General features: G+C 31.6%; 1 protein-coding gene and 1 long non-coding RNA gene across 5 annotated transcripts in view; both read left to right on the forward strand.

Moving 5' to 3' along the window:
* The first annotated feature begins 1,278 nt into the window (after positions 1-1,278).
* LOC126892177 (zinc finger protein 493-like) overlaps positions 1,279-14,969 on the forward strand; it is a 97,941-nt gene continuing 84,250 nt past the window's right edge. For 2 of the 4 annotated variants that reach the window (XM_050661650.1, XM_050661654.1), the window contains exon 1: positions 1,279-1,674. In XM_050661650.1, the coding sequence (XP_050517607.1) occupies positions 1,428-1,674 (247 nt within the window). In that variant the 5' untranslated portion in view covers positions 1,279-1,427. The remainder of the gene's footprint in view (positions 1,675-14,969) is intronic. The other 2 variants (XM_050661649.1, XM_050661653.1) reach the window with 2 other exon arrangements.
* On the forward strand, positions 2,432-4,730 carry LOC126892180 (uncharacterized). Its single transcript, XR_007700708.1, has 2 exons — positions 2,432-2,718; positions 4,450-4,730. It is a non-coding gene; the product is annotated as an uncharacterized LOC126892180 (long non-coding RNA).

The raw sequence follows: 14,969 nt of genomic DNA on the forward strand, positions 1-14,969 counted from the left end.
TAAATTTAAAAATGGCAAGCGCCCACTAAAATGGAAAACTTTACTTAACTTTTTTTGGTTTTACGACCTACTCTTCACAACCCAATAGGTCCCCAAAGCGCTCGAGTGACTGCACATTTAGCATACTTTGCTCCCCTACCATAAACAAGAGTACACAAAACTCGGTGTTGAACTTTTCCAGTGCGTCTACGTTACGTCTACGTCTACGCTACGTCAAACTATAAATCCAACTTTAGTAGTGCAAATACAAATAATTTTCTATTAGTTTACAGTTTTTATTGTATTATCTGTAACGATTTATTCTTAGTAATTTCAATTTCAGTTGGTTCCTTATCCTTCGTTTATAAAGTGTAGTGTGTAGTTTTGTTTTAGTTGCAAAAGAACTTTGGTATTGTGTTAAAAAAATAAACATGGTTTATTATTGTTGTGTACAAATCATAGAAAAGTTAGAAAATGCATAGGTAAATAGTAATTAGTTTATAACTGTTTTATCTGAAACAACAAATAAATACACGTACCTATATTTAGAAAAAAATTGTCTAACTTTTTTATATCCCTTTTCCTTACTAAATTTGACAGCAAAAATAACATATTTTGCAACTTGAGAATTCCGAATAATTTATGAGTATTACTTAGATATTATTTAAATAAAATACTTTAACAAGCTTAGTAAGTTTTGGTATTTTATTTTAATAATATAGGTGAGATTATTTCTTGTAAAATAACAAGATATTTTAATTAGTAACGAAATTGCCCGCAAGAGGCGCTAAACGGATAAAATTAATGCTTGTCCATTTGAATTTCCCGCTAAATGGTGATTAGTTAACACATCGCTCGCAAATGGCGTAAGGAACCAAATTTTTACAGTGAGTTGCCTATCTATCTGGTAATACTATATATTCATAGAGTTATATATTAGCATAGAGAGAGTGTCATTCAGAGCGAAGTGACGACACCATCTTTTTATTTGGATTAGTGCTTTTTGACTCTTACGCATAGTAAACCTGCTACAGTTATCCTCCTCTTCCGTGCCTATATTCACACTGAATGCCATCATAGATTTTCGATACAATGTGTTAGAAAGAGATGCCGCAAACCAGTCCATGAGATCTTGTCGTCAGGAAGCGCGGAAGGTAGGCTCCCTCTATGTTAATATATACCTCTATGTATATATTATTTATCTATGGAAATGAAGTTTCGTCTGACAGACGACAGACAACGAAAGTGACAGAAAGAGCGACAGCGACAGCGAACGAACAACGTGCAGAAACCTGCAGAAATGAGGGGTTCTAGTTTAGTTGCATAGCCCAGCATAAGCATAGCAGATAATGGTGTGTTTCATACAGTTTCATTAGGGATTTGTTGTAGTGATTTCACTTTTTGTGTGTGAAATTATTAATGAAATACATAAAATCCATTGTAATCAAATGGAGGTAAAACAAGAGATTAGTGATGAATCCTGTAAAGTAGAAATAGAGTATAATGACTTGGATGATGACCTTTTGGTTTTGGATGGCTTCAAATGTGAACCTAAACTTAAAGAGGAATCCAGTGGGCTAAGTACACATAGCACCTATGATTATTTAGACTTGGAGGAACATTCCATAAAAACTGAAATAGAAAAACATGGGAATAAACTTAACCCATTTGAAGAAAACCAACAAAATGAAACAGGTTAGTAAAATATTATATTTAATCCTTTCTTCCATATTTAGACCTAGTATACATATAATTTTGGGACAACATAAAGTTTAGGGCAACGGCCATGCAACAGCATGAATTTTGTGAACAGTGTTGCCATATCTGTTTATAATTTAGACATATGAATTTAGACCTTGTTTAAAATGTTTTTTTTTATAATTTAGATGTTTATTTCATAGGTTAGTTAATTCATTTAAGTTAGTTTCTTTTTATTACTATTTAGTATTTTAGATATTTTATTAGTTAGAGTTTACAGTCTACGGTTTAAGTTAGTTTCTTTTTATTACTATTTAGTATTTTAGATATTTTATTAGTTACAGTTTAGAAATCTTCATATTGTTTAGTGTTTCTATTAACTATTGCCACTATTGATTTTTATATAATTTTAATGCTTTTAATATATTTTCTGATTTATATCTAATGTCCACTTTACATCAACAATAAATTGAACAAGAAATTGACAAAGTTATTCAAGGCCAAATTGAACCTGTACAAAATGTATGGTTTGTAAAAGAAAATAAAGGAATTTGATGAAATAGAACAATTGGATATGTTTTATTTTGTCAAATTTCTTTATTTTCTTTTTATTCACGGCAAAATTGGGTGTTTTGTATAAGTCAAATTTGACCTTGAATAACTTTGTCAATTTCTTGTTCAATTTATTGTTGATGTAAAGTGCACTTTACATTTGTTTTCGATTTTTAAATTATATATTGTGTTCTATCAAATACTATAGAAGGGTAATACGTCCAACTCCCACAGAAAACTGGCAGCACGTTGCCACTAGCGCCACTATCGGCTTGGATTGTAACTACATTTTGACAAAGTCAAATTTGCTGTAAACATTCAAATTTTATTAATTTTTGGATAACGAGCTAATTTTTCTAAATTGTGTTTGTACTTTTACACAAAAATGTCTTGCAAAATGAGTGTGGTGTGTGCTATGTACGGTTGTAACAATTATAAACAGCAAAAAGAGTACAAATCATTTTTTAGAATGCCAAAAGATAAAAATTTGTAAGTAGAAATATTTATTGGGAATTGTGTAGATTTTTAAAAGTATTTAGCGGCATGTATTTTAAATTTGACTTAGGCCCGGTCTTTTCACCTCCGGATAAATATGCTCTTATTAGCTATCTGGAGAATAAGTATTTATTCGCCAAATAAAATGTACCCGTCTTTTCACATCAATTTATGTTCCAGTTAGTTATCCTGTAGATAAGCTCATAGAGAAATGTTTTTATTTCTCTATGGATAAGCTTAAAAAGTAAGTTTGGACTAGGAACACATCTGATTTTGTGTTTATTTTATTAATTTCAGCTTTAGCTTTAACCTAACCTAACATAATTAGATTTTCGCATAATGACAGAATCAAAATTATTTTATTTCCATTTTGGAAGAAGGAAATGTAAGTAAATCAAAGAATTGCAACTTAATAAGTATATAAAGTCATAAGGTTTACCAATACATTTCCATATTTTAATCAGACAACAATTTGATTATGGTGAAAAAGTTTACTGGAGATCTTGAACAAGAGGTAAAGCAATTTTAAATTAGTAGAAAACGGTTGATTTGTATGTAAAGAAGACAAAGACAAGTTTATATAAAGACAAGCTAGCTAATGAAACAGATGCAGTGGTAATTTTGTTCACATAATTATAATATATGATTATTAAATCTATTAACTGTTCAATGATGTAAAAATTTGTTAATGTGGGGAAAACTTTTATTTAAATTCAATGCTATATTTCTGTAGTGGTATGGCAAAACTTGATATTATGTCTGATTTTAGCCAGAATGAGATTATTTGCTTGATATGCTATTTAGTAAGAGTGTGCTATTTAGTGCTCAAGTTGGTAGAGTTTGGTATGTGTATGATGAAGGTAAAACCCCCTTTTAACTTAAAGTAGAACCCCGATTATCTGGGTGCGGATTATCTGTGCTATGATTTTCTATTACTCAAGTTACATTTTTGAGGTATTATCAAAATAACGTCATCGTAAATCACTTGACGGAAACTTTATATGACAAAAAAGAGACTCATAATGAAAGATTTATTTTTTCTGTTACCTTTTTATGATAGTATATGTATTATACCTAAGCAGTATGTAAATGTTCGGATTATCTGTGCTTTTCAATTATCTGTGCTTTTCAATTATCCGTGCCACCTTCGGTCCCTAGGAGCACGGATAATTTTGGTTGTATTAGGTAGGGCAGAACTTGATGTACTACTTGATTTTTATGTTGATTACTTTTCGTTTTTGGGTTGGGCAAATTTTCAAAATGCTCTGAAAAGTTAGGCTAGATGGACATATCAATCATTGTCAAAACTCTACAGATTTATAATCCATCCAACTGGTATATTGAATAGTAAACTAGGGCTAAACCAACTATGTATACCTCGTCCAATTTACTTACCGTTGCACGTCATCCGCGCCATAACCTGTGACACGATACCAACACGAAATATTTAGGCGGTGGGTGTGTTCTTTTTTAGAATCAAAATGATTCTAAAGGGGAACACACCTACCGCCTAGATATTTCGTGTTGGTATCGTGTCACAGGCTATGGCGCGGATGACGTGCAACGGTAAGTAAATTGGACGAGGTATATATCAAAACACAATATTTTTAAAGATTGGATAATTTACATGGCAAATTGAAGAATCCCAATAACAAGAATAAAACCTAATTTTAATATTTGTTAGTAGATACCTTTCACTTTTCTAAATAAAAAAAATTGTTACAGATATGACAAACATCTAGAAGATGGAATCCTGCGTTCTTAAAGAAAAAAGCTAGTTCCAGAAGTAAGCTACCAATAATAAACTAGAGAATGTATTACAAGAAAGCTAATACTCAACATAGCTCAATTGCTTCAGATAGAAACACAAAAATGTAAAGGAAAGGGTACAACACAACTGTGCCAGAGAAAATGAAAGGGCAGAAGAGAGACACAAAATTCATTGATTTATTAAATTTAAAAATTGAATTATACAAAGGTCAATTAAATAAAGAATAAAAAAATGATACATGTATCAAATGATTAATGATCCTTCTATTTACCCTTAAAGCTTGTTACTGACCAGGAGGTACCTATACTATAATAGATATAGTATATCTCATATCGCTCACTAAAGTAATGAGTGAGCCTGCATAAATATTGTTTCAGATAATTCCAAATAAATTTAACATAAAACATGTTTCGGCGGCCATTGCAGCTGCTGCCTTATGCAGTCGTCCTCTTCACAAGTATTTTGAATTTTTGAAGTGACAAATAACCTTGACCATCTGTTCCACTTAAACTCTTCTTCTATGCTAAAATTACATGTCCTGTAGCTATTATGTAGTTATGTTATTATTATGTTATTTTGTTATTTGTGAAACGATGTTGTTTGTGTGTGACTCGTGATACTATAAATACTTTTTTTCATGTTATTTATAGTATCATAGATGTTCACACATATAATACTTATGCACGCATATACTTACTACAATCTGAGACACAATTGTCTAGTGATATTGGTAATTTTTTGGGAAGTTAGGTTGCTAGACGTCACTGGAAATTACTACACAAGCAAACATACCAATACTCAGCACCAATATTATTAATAGTAAACAGAGATAAATAACATATACCTACCTTACGCCAATCAATATTTATTTACACCCTTATAACGTATTGATAACAAATGAGAAAATTATTTATTGTACAAAATTAAAATATTTTGAGGAAATAAATTCCACAAAATTTTATCGAGTTTAGTACACCTACACTACACTCGCACTATTTCCAATAATTTTTCTTTTTTTTAATGAAGTTGATTTGAGCTTGAGCAGTATTTAATAGTGTGAGGTAGGAATTTTTGTGTTGTATGTTTCCTACTCTGAATCTGTCAAAATGGATCTTGGCTGAGCGAATTTAGTTTAGATACTAATAAATAAAAAGCAAAAAAAAATACAAAAAAGGAAGTGGAAACTGGAGACAATAAATTAACTAGTAGGTATACTCTTCATTCAGGGCCCTAACCAACTTAAATTAATTTACAAATAGGGAATTAAACAAAAATAAAAAAACCTAATAAGTACTAAATAGGTACTACTTATACTAAATTCACAATCAAGAGACTTCAATGTTACGAAAAGCAGTCCCAAATTATAATTTTCCATGTATATACATTGTATAAATTTCAATTCATGATTTACAAAGTTTATACATTGTAAATCATGATTCGAGGGCGCTCCTCGTAACAATGAAGTGCCTTGGTTTGTTTATTTCTACTGCATCTTGATTGTAAATTTAGTATAATAACTTTTATTTTAGTATTTGATTTTTAGTTTAATTAGTTTAGTGTTTAATTTTTTAGTGATTTTTTTATAATAATAGACTTCAATATAATATATATTATCCTAAAATGAGTTCTTATTTTTGTTCTAAGTAGCTTTCACTATTTCCTACTAACACTACATTATAAGGATACATTAACTACCAGGGACTCTGTTACCTTGTAGTTTCCTTGTTTACTGATCCAAAACTAATGAGAATAAATCACAATCTTTACATATTCATTGGCCACTCTTTCCTTATAGAGTGCCTACCACAGAATCTCTTGAGGAACGCCATATGCTTTCTTAAGATCAATGAATACCATATGAGGGTATGTTTCTTTATTCCTGTGTTTTCCATCAACTGCCAAATGAAAATTGACATCTGTTGTTGATATGCCCTGCATAAAGCCAAATTGATTATCGGATATTACAGTTTTTTCACATATCTGTCTATCATCTATCTATCTATATAAGGATTTTTACCGATTTTACTTTTAGCTGTCGCTGTCTTCCTTCTTTCAACCAACATCTCAATCGATTACTCTCCCATGTTTTCATGATGTGACTAAGTAGTTTTATGGCCCTGTAGTTTATATATACAGTATGTCCCTGTAAGTTGCAACCATATGGAAAACTTATTTTTTATTATTAATTTTACGAAAAAAAGTTATTCTTCATAAAAATCTCTGCATAGTCCAAAACCTGAGATTCAAACATGAGATATCACATTTTATGAATATTATACGAGGTATGTCAAAAAATATGAATTTCGCCCAAGAGTAAAGTAGGTAGCTTTATTTTGCACAAAATTGTTATTATAAAAAGTTGTTTAGAAGTAAGAATTACATTCTAATACGCAATTACATTCTTCTAATTAAAAAAAAAATTAAAAATTTTTCTTAAATTATTATTGATAACCAATTCTTGATTCTTTATAAAATGTTCTGCATTGTCTAAAACCTAAAAAATATAACCACCTTATATCAAATTTTATCAATTTTATGAGGTGGGTATGGCAAAAAATATGAATTTCGCTCAAGAGTAAAACACCTTTATTTTCCACAATATCGAAAATTGTTATGAAAAGTTGTTTAGAATTAAAAACTTTGTTTCAATATGCAATTACATACTTCTGATTGAAATATTCTGAATTATAAAGGTACTTTACTTTTGATCAAAATTCATCTTTTTTTATATACCTCGTATAAAATTGATAAAATTTGATATAAGATGGTTGTATTTTAGGTTTTAGACCATGCAGAACTTTTTATTAAGAATCACATTTTTTCGTAAAATTATTGATAAAGGAATTATCAGAATTGAAATAACTGAAAATAATGTTGGTTTTAAAAAAAAAATTTCAATTAGAAATATGTAATTACATATTAGAATGTAGTTCTTAATTCCAAACAACTTTTCATAATATGTAGCAATTTTCCATATTGTGAAAAATAGGCTACTTTACTCTTGAGTGAAATTCATACTTTTTGACATACCTCGTATAAATAATATTCATAACATTTGATATCTGATGGTTGAATCATGTTTTAGACTAAAAGATATTTTTATCTTAATCTGTAATCTTTATCTGTTTATGAAGAATAACTTTTTTTCATAAAATTAATAATAAAAAAGTTTTCCACATGGTTCCAACTTACAGGGACTGAATTTCTCTTTCCTTGAATTCTTCTTTTCATATCTACACTTTCATTTCTTCTGTTGACTAATACTCCCAAATATTTGAATGTTTCAACCTTTTCAAAGCTGTGTGCGTCTCTTGTCGTTTCAGTCCTCTCAGTTTGGATTTGTTTTCTATTTCTTGGAAGGTTTTCTTTAATGGTTATATCGTCCCCTGTAGTTTGTACATTGTTATATCGATACATTTTTGGCAAAGTAATGTAAGTGACATTTTATGTTTTTCCATTAAACTAAAGCTATTATTGTTTAGAAGGTACTGCCAAAGTGTATTCTTTTTGTTGTTCCTCTTTCTTTTTCACTGCCCAACATTCAGTTCCGTACATCATAGCCGGTCTTATGGCTGTTTTATAGAATTTTCCCTTCAGCTTAGCTGAAAGAAAGAGGAACAATGAATGCATGTGGCGGAAATGAGAATGCTTAGATGGATGAGTGGAGTGACAAAGAAGGATAAAATTAGAAATGAGTATATTAGGGGAAGTCTAGGTGTGGCACCAATTGATGCCAAAATGAGAGAGCATAGGTTAAGATGGTTTGGTCATGTTCAACGTCGAGACGTTAATCACCCAATACGAAGAATAGCTGAAGTGCAGATTCCTGGAAGGAGTAGGAGAGGAAGACCAAAGAAGACCTGGGGGGAGACGATAAGGCAGGACATGTTGGTAAAGGGGATTAACATTGATATGACCCAAGATAGAATTGTGTGGAGAAATGCAATTAGGGAAGCCGACCCCATATAGGGATAAGGCAAAGAGAATGATGATGTACTGCCAAAGTGTAGTAAGTCTAGAATTATTTCAAACATAATATATCTAGGCTTACAACACTTTGGCAGTACCTTCTAAACAATAATAGAGTTTGTTTAATGGAAAAGGATGATTCGCCAAAAATGTCACTTACGTTACTTTGCCAAAAATGTATCGATATATCTCCCTTGTTTTTGTAAACAGGTACTAATATACCTACTGCTTCTCCATTCATATGGCATCCGTCCAACTTCCATATTTCTATTAAATAAACCTATTAGCCAGTGTGTTCCTTTCTCTCCTAATGCCTTCCACACTTCCCCAGGAATATCCTCCGGTTCATTTTCCTTTCTTTATTTTTTGAAGTGCTCGAACCACTTCCTCATGGTTAATGCAAGTTAATAGTAAATTCAAGGTAGGAAGCATATATCAGCATGTCTCACAATCAGGATGAAAGAAAAACACAGTATGTATAAGATGGAATGCAACCACAGATATGTGTTTCTGATTCATTAGTCGTCATCAGTATGGTATAGCTAAGTTAAAATAGGTATAAGTTAACCTTTCCTTGTTTGTTTGTTTGAAACAATCTAAACATTTGGTATTTCTTTCCTCAGGTAGCTGTAGCTTCATCTGTGGATGTGTTAGTTGGTGTTCTGGAATCCTCAGGGTCTTCTAACATTATTGCTAGAAATTGTTTGTATTGCTACTGTAGTGATCCTTTCCCAAGTTAACATACACCTATTTTAACTTGGCTTTACCGTAATAATGACGACTAATGAGTCAGAAACATGTGTCTGCAGTTGCATTCCATCTTATACATACTTTTTTTTTCATCCTTGTTACAAGACATGCCGATATATACTTTCTAACCTTAAGTTCACTATTAAACTCTCATTAACCATTCCTTGTTTAATTGTTTGAAATGTTCTAAACGTTTGGCATACCTTTCCTCAGGCAGCTGTAGCTTCTTCCGTGGATATGTTAGCTATTGCTCTGGAATCCTCAGGGTCTTTTAACATTATTGCCACAAATTTGATGTAATGAGTCAGAAACATGTGTCTGCCAAACATCTATAGAGAGAGATATAAAAATGCAACAGGTGTTCCCTAAAAAGATACAGCTATACCAATATGTAAGGAAAGTAGTTCATCAAATAAACCATTAAAAATGTAAGATATAAACATTTAAACATTAAGTTTGTAAAAAACTAAGTACAGTTAACATTTAAAACTTATTTCAACAGCAAGAGAACAAGTGGTAGCAAACAAGTGTGCATAAAAAAATAATTGTAAATGTATGTAATCCCCAAAAAAAACTCATAATAATTGATGTTTTGCAGAATTGCGTGGATGTTAATTAAACACCGAAGTACTTCTAGTCAGTTTTATTTTAAAAGAAAACTCAATAATTCTACAAATAACTTAAACATCAAAATCAACATTTATTTTTCCTTGACACTTATTTTTGCTTACAGTTGACATCTGACACTTATATAACATTGTTTCCAACTACATCATACAATAACAAAAATCCCCTAGATTTGCCGTTGCTTATTTTTACTGGGTATTCAACACCCCCCCTCAACGGTAAATCTCCTAGATCTAAATTAGTTTTTTATTCTAAACCTAGCAACTCTCTAAATTTTTTAAACAGAGTTAAACCTAATGGTTTTGTACATATGTCAGCCTGTTGGTCACTTGTATTAAGATATTTTAATACAACAATATTTTCCTTAATTTTATCTCGTACAAAATGAAATCTAATATCAACATGTTTTAGTCTCTTATGAAATTCCGGATTTCTACTAACCCTTATAGCGCTTTGATTGTCTGCATGAATTAGAACCGCTACATAATCAGGTTTTATTTTTAAATCATACATTAAGTATCTTAGCCAACATGCTTCACTCACACATACACTTAGTGCAACATATTCAGCTTCAGTAGAGGACAAACTGACTGTAGACTGTTTCCGTGATGCCCATGACACCGTGCAATTAAAAACTTTGAATACATATCCTGATGTAGATTTTCTATCAGTACGGTCACCTGCCCAATCTGAATCTGAGTACCCTACTATCAAATTTTCCTGTTTATATTTATGTTTATAGTATATCAAACTCATAGTAACTGTGCTTTGAATATATCTCAATACTCTTTTTATTGCTACCCACAAATCGTTACTTGCACATGTTTGATACCTGCTTAATATACCTATAGCTATACACAAATCTGGTCTTGAGCATAACATTGCATACATCAAACATCCTATAGCAACTCTACATTTCTTTTCTATCTCTATGCTCTCAGATTTTTTTCGTTTGAGAAAATCGTGGTGAAAATTATTATCCATTGGTGTTGTTGATGGTTTGCAGCTTGACATGTCAAATTTCTTCAAAACATTTTTTAAGTAAACAGTTTGATTAATTTTTATTTTGCCTTCAGACAAATTTTGAGTTATGCACATACCCAAAAAATGTTTTATTTGACCTAAGTCGTTCATTTTGAAGTTTTTGTTTAAAATGTATTTTATTTTCTCAACTTCTTGATCATTTGTACCTGCCAACAGCAAATCATCAACATACAGCAAAATGTATATCCTACCTTTTTCATTTACTTTAATATAAAGACAATATTCATATTCAGATCTTGAAAAACTCAAATTTTGCATCAAATTATGAAATTTGTCATTCCAATTTTTAGGTGAACTTTTCAAACCATATAAGGACTTTCTTAATTTGCAAATAGTGCCCTCTTTTTCTTTAAATCCCTTTGGGAGTGAAATAAAAACATTTTCTTTAATATCCCCATTTAGAAATGCACTACAAACATCTACTTGATGAATTTTCATATCAAAAGTATTACACATGGCTAAGAAAATCCTTATTGATGGTAATTTTGCTACTGGACTATAAATATCATTAAAAAACATACCAATTTGTTGAAAACCTCTAGCTACCACACGAGCTTTATATTTCACTACTTTACCATTTTCATTTTTCTTTTTCTTGAACACCCACTTGCACTCAATGACTTTTTGACCATCACTACTTTGCACAAACTCCCATGTTTCATTTTCTAGCAACGCATTTATTTCTGATTGCATAGCTTTCTTCCAATTTTTACACTCACTACTGGCCACTGCATCATCATACGTCTGGGGTTCTTCATCATCACTAAAAGTCAACAAACTCATTTCGTCATCATCCAGAACATAATCATCATATCTTGAGGGTCTTTTTATATGTCTTCTCAGGTCATATCCATGCTCCTGCTCTATTTCATTCACATCTTCAACACTGCTATCAGTTTCGAGGTCACTCTCACTGCTTTCTTCTCTATTATTTTGAGGTTCTTCTGCTTCACTGTCATCTTCTTCTGACTTTATCTCCTCACATATCATCTGTATGTTTTTATTCATGTCTGTCTCCCCATTTTTTATTTCTATGGTTTTCTCGGGCAAAAATATGACATCTCGATGAATTTCAACTTTATTTTTGTCTGGGACAAATATTTTGTAACCTTTTACATCCTCACTGTAGCCAATAAAGAAACCAAACATATTTTTTGCATCCCATTTTAATCTCTTCTCTTTTGGGACATGCACTGATACTCTAGAACCAAAACTCTTGAGTGTAGAAATATTATTGACTTTCTTTTTGTACCATAATTCATAAGGTGTCACATTTTTTATGCTACTAGGGCCTGTTCGGTTTAAAACATACACTGCTGTATGTATGGCCTCTGCCCACAAGTTTTTATTCAACTTTTGCCCTTGTATCATAGTTCGGGCTGATTCAACTAGGGTTCTATTTTCCCTCTCAGCCCTACCGTTCTGCTGAGGCGTATACACTACTGATCTCTGATGTTTTATGCCTTGATAGTCAAGCATCTCCTTTATTTCTTGGTTCATAAACTCTAAACCGTTATCTGATCGTAAATTTTTCATCTTGCAGCCTGTCTCTCTCTCGGCTAATGATATAAAATTTTTAAGGTGTTTCTTAACTTCTGATTTATTTTTCATGAAATACGCGTACCTATAATTTGTATAGTCATCCTTTAACAACAGGAAATACCTATTTCCCCCTAAAGACTCTTCTTCCATAGGGCCACATACGTCTGTATGCACTAATTGTAATGGCTCACTTGCTCTTGATTCACTTAACTTGAATGGTATTCTGTGTTGTTTACCTGTTAAACACTGTTCACACACGAATTTTTCGTCTATAAAATCAATGTTATTTTGCCTTAAAAAGTTTCTCACATATGTAGTATTTTGATGTGCTAGTCTGCAGTGCCAAACTCTCAAACTTTCTGTTGTTTTTGCAGAATTACACTCTGATAAAAATACATCTACTAAACAGCTGTTTTCTTGAACTTGACCGTCAGACAAGTTTTCGTTAGGGGTGCGTTCCGAAATTAAAATATTTGCAAAGGTTTCAGTGTTTTGTTCTTGTGAGAATAACATTTTGTATAATTTGTTATCCCGTGTCGCCAATGCTCTTATTTCTCCTTTGTCATTATAAAATTCACATTTTTCATTGTTTGAAAACATCTTATAACCTTTATCTAAGGCACATCCAGCTGAGAATAAATTAAATTGTAAATCTGGCACAAATAATACATCTGACAGGGTTGACTTTATAAATTTCTTACCATTAAATGCCCATAGAGTTATTTTTCCAATACCTTTAACTGGTAATTTTTCTCCATTTCCGACTTTTACTTGTTTTTTATAGCTTATCTCTATCAATTCTTCAAACAGATCTTGATTCCAGCACATATGTTCGCTAGCTCCTGTGTCCAAGCACCATTCATTTTTATTTTTCTTACTCCCAGTATATACCATGAATGCATTACTGTCAATTTTATTTTCTTCTCTGCTTGTCTGTTGTTTTTCATTTTTATTTTTATTAAACCAACACTCTTGTAAGTTGTGTCCTCGTCTTTTACATTGACTGCATACTTTTATGTCTTTCTGGCTATTATTATCTCTCTCTTTCTTCTTGAAAAAGCAATTTTTCGCAATATGGCCACCTCTGCCACAAAAATGGCACTTTAATCTGGTTTTCTTTTGCCCTTTAAATTCTCTGCTTGTATCACTTTTCATCGCCAATGCTGTGCTGCCCTGTGCTGACTTACTTCTTTCTTCTTCGATAAGTAGTCTTGATGTAAGTTCATCTAGGGTTTGTTTATCAGATGGTACGGATTCCCATGCGGATCGAAAATGCTTATATTCCTCTGGCAATGCCATAAGTATTTTTGTCATGATCATTTTATCGGACAGCTCTTCACCAGCTTGCTTTAGCTTATTTTTTATCTCTTCAAGCTGTGATATGAATGAGGCAACATTTTTACCTGATGAAAACTCCAAGAGAAAAAACTTTTGTTGCATTAAATGAATGCTCACCTCTGACTCTTTGTCGTAGACAGACTTCAACTTTGTCCACATATCTTTCGAGGTCTCACAGGATAAAATGTGTGTCATAGGGCCTTGCTCTATTCTGGTTACTATAAATTCTTGTGCTTTTGAATCACTAGCATCCCATTTCTTTTGGTCATCTCCAGTAGTGCTCGGTCTCACAGACTTTCCTATTACTATGTCATAATAACCACGGCTTTTTAGCACTACCCTTGTTTGAAATTTCCAGGCTACCCAGTTGTCACCACCACTAAGTTTCAACGCAGCCGATGAATTTTCCATTTTTCGGATTTATGTTTTTCTTTTTTTTTATGTATATATACTCGAGCTTCTTTTTCACCTTTTTTTCAGCTTTTCTTTTTTTTATTTTCGTTGGCCGCGGCAAACTACCGACACAGGCTCTTCAACACTGACTTTTTTACTGGCGAAATACTCACGAAACAAGTGATCTGGGCCATAACCTGATGTTTTGCAGAATTGCGTGGATGTTAATTAAACACCGAAGTACTTCTAGTCAGTTTTATTTTAAAAGAAAACTCAATAATTCTACAAATAACTTAAACATCAAAATCAACATTTATTTTTCCTTGACACTTATTTTTGCTTACAGTTGACATCTGACACTTATATAACATTGTTTCCAACTACATCATACAATAACAAAAATCCCCTAGATTTGCCGTTGCTTATTTTTACTGGGTATTCAACAATAATACATAACTTTTATTAAAATTAAGTTCAATAGTTACTCCGAAAAACACAAATGTACATTTGGCAACATTGAACATGATCAGAATATCCTATATTGTGTGCAAGCGCGCTGGACTTATTTTTCCAAACAATGAATTTTTGGCCATTTTACAATATTATTTATTTTTGTATAATTTAATGCGAAAATAATGAATGGTATTTATAATTTGTTTATATATGTTATAATAACTAAAGGTATTTTGTACTTTGATAGCATTTTAATCTGGCTAGTTTTAAATTTTCCATATTTTATATTTTTTTTTCAATTGTTTTAAACATTTCTACACTTTTTGTTTGTTCCGTAACAAAAAACATGAAAATTTTG

This window comes from Diabrotica virgifera, chromosome 9 (genome assembly GCF_917563875.1).
Source record: "Diabrotica virgifera virgifera chromosome 9, PGI_DIABVI_V3a".
Taxonomy (NCBI): Eukaryota; Metazoa; Arthropoda; class Insecta; order Coleoptera; family Chrysomelidae; genus Diabrotica; species Diabrotica virgifera.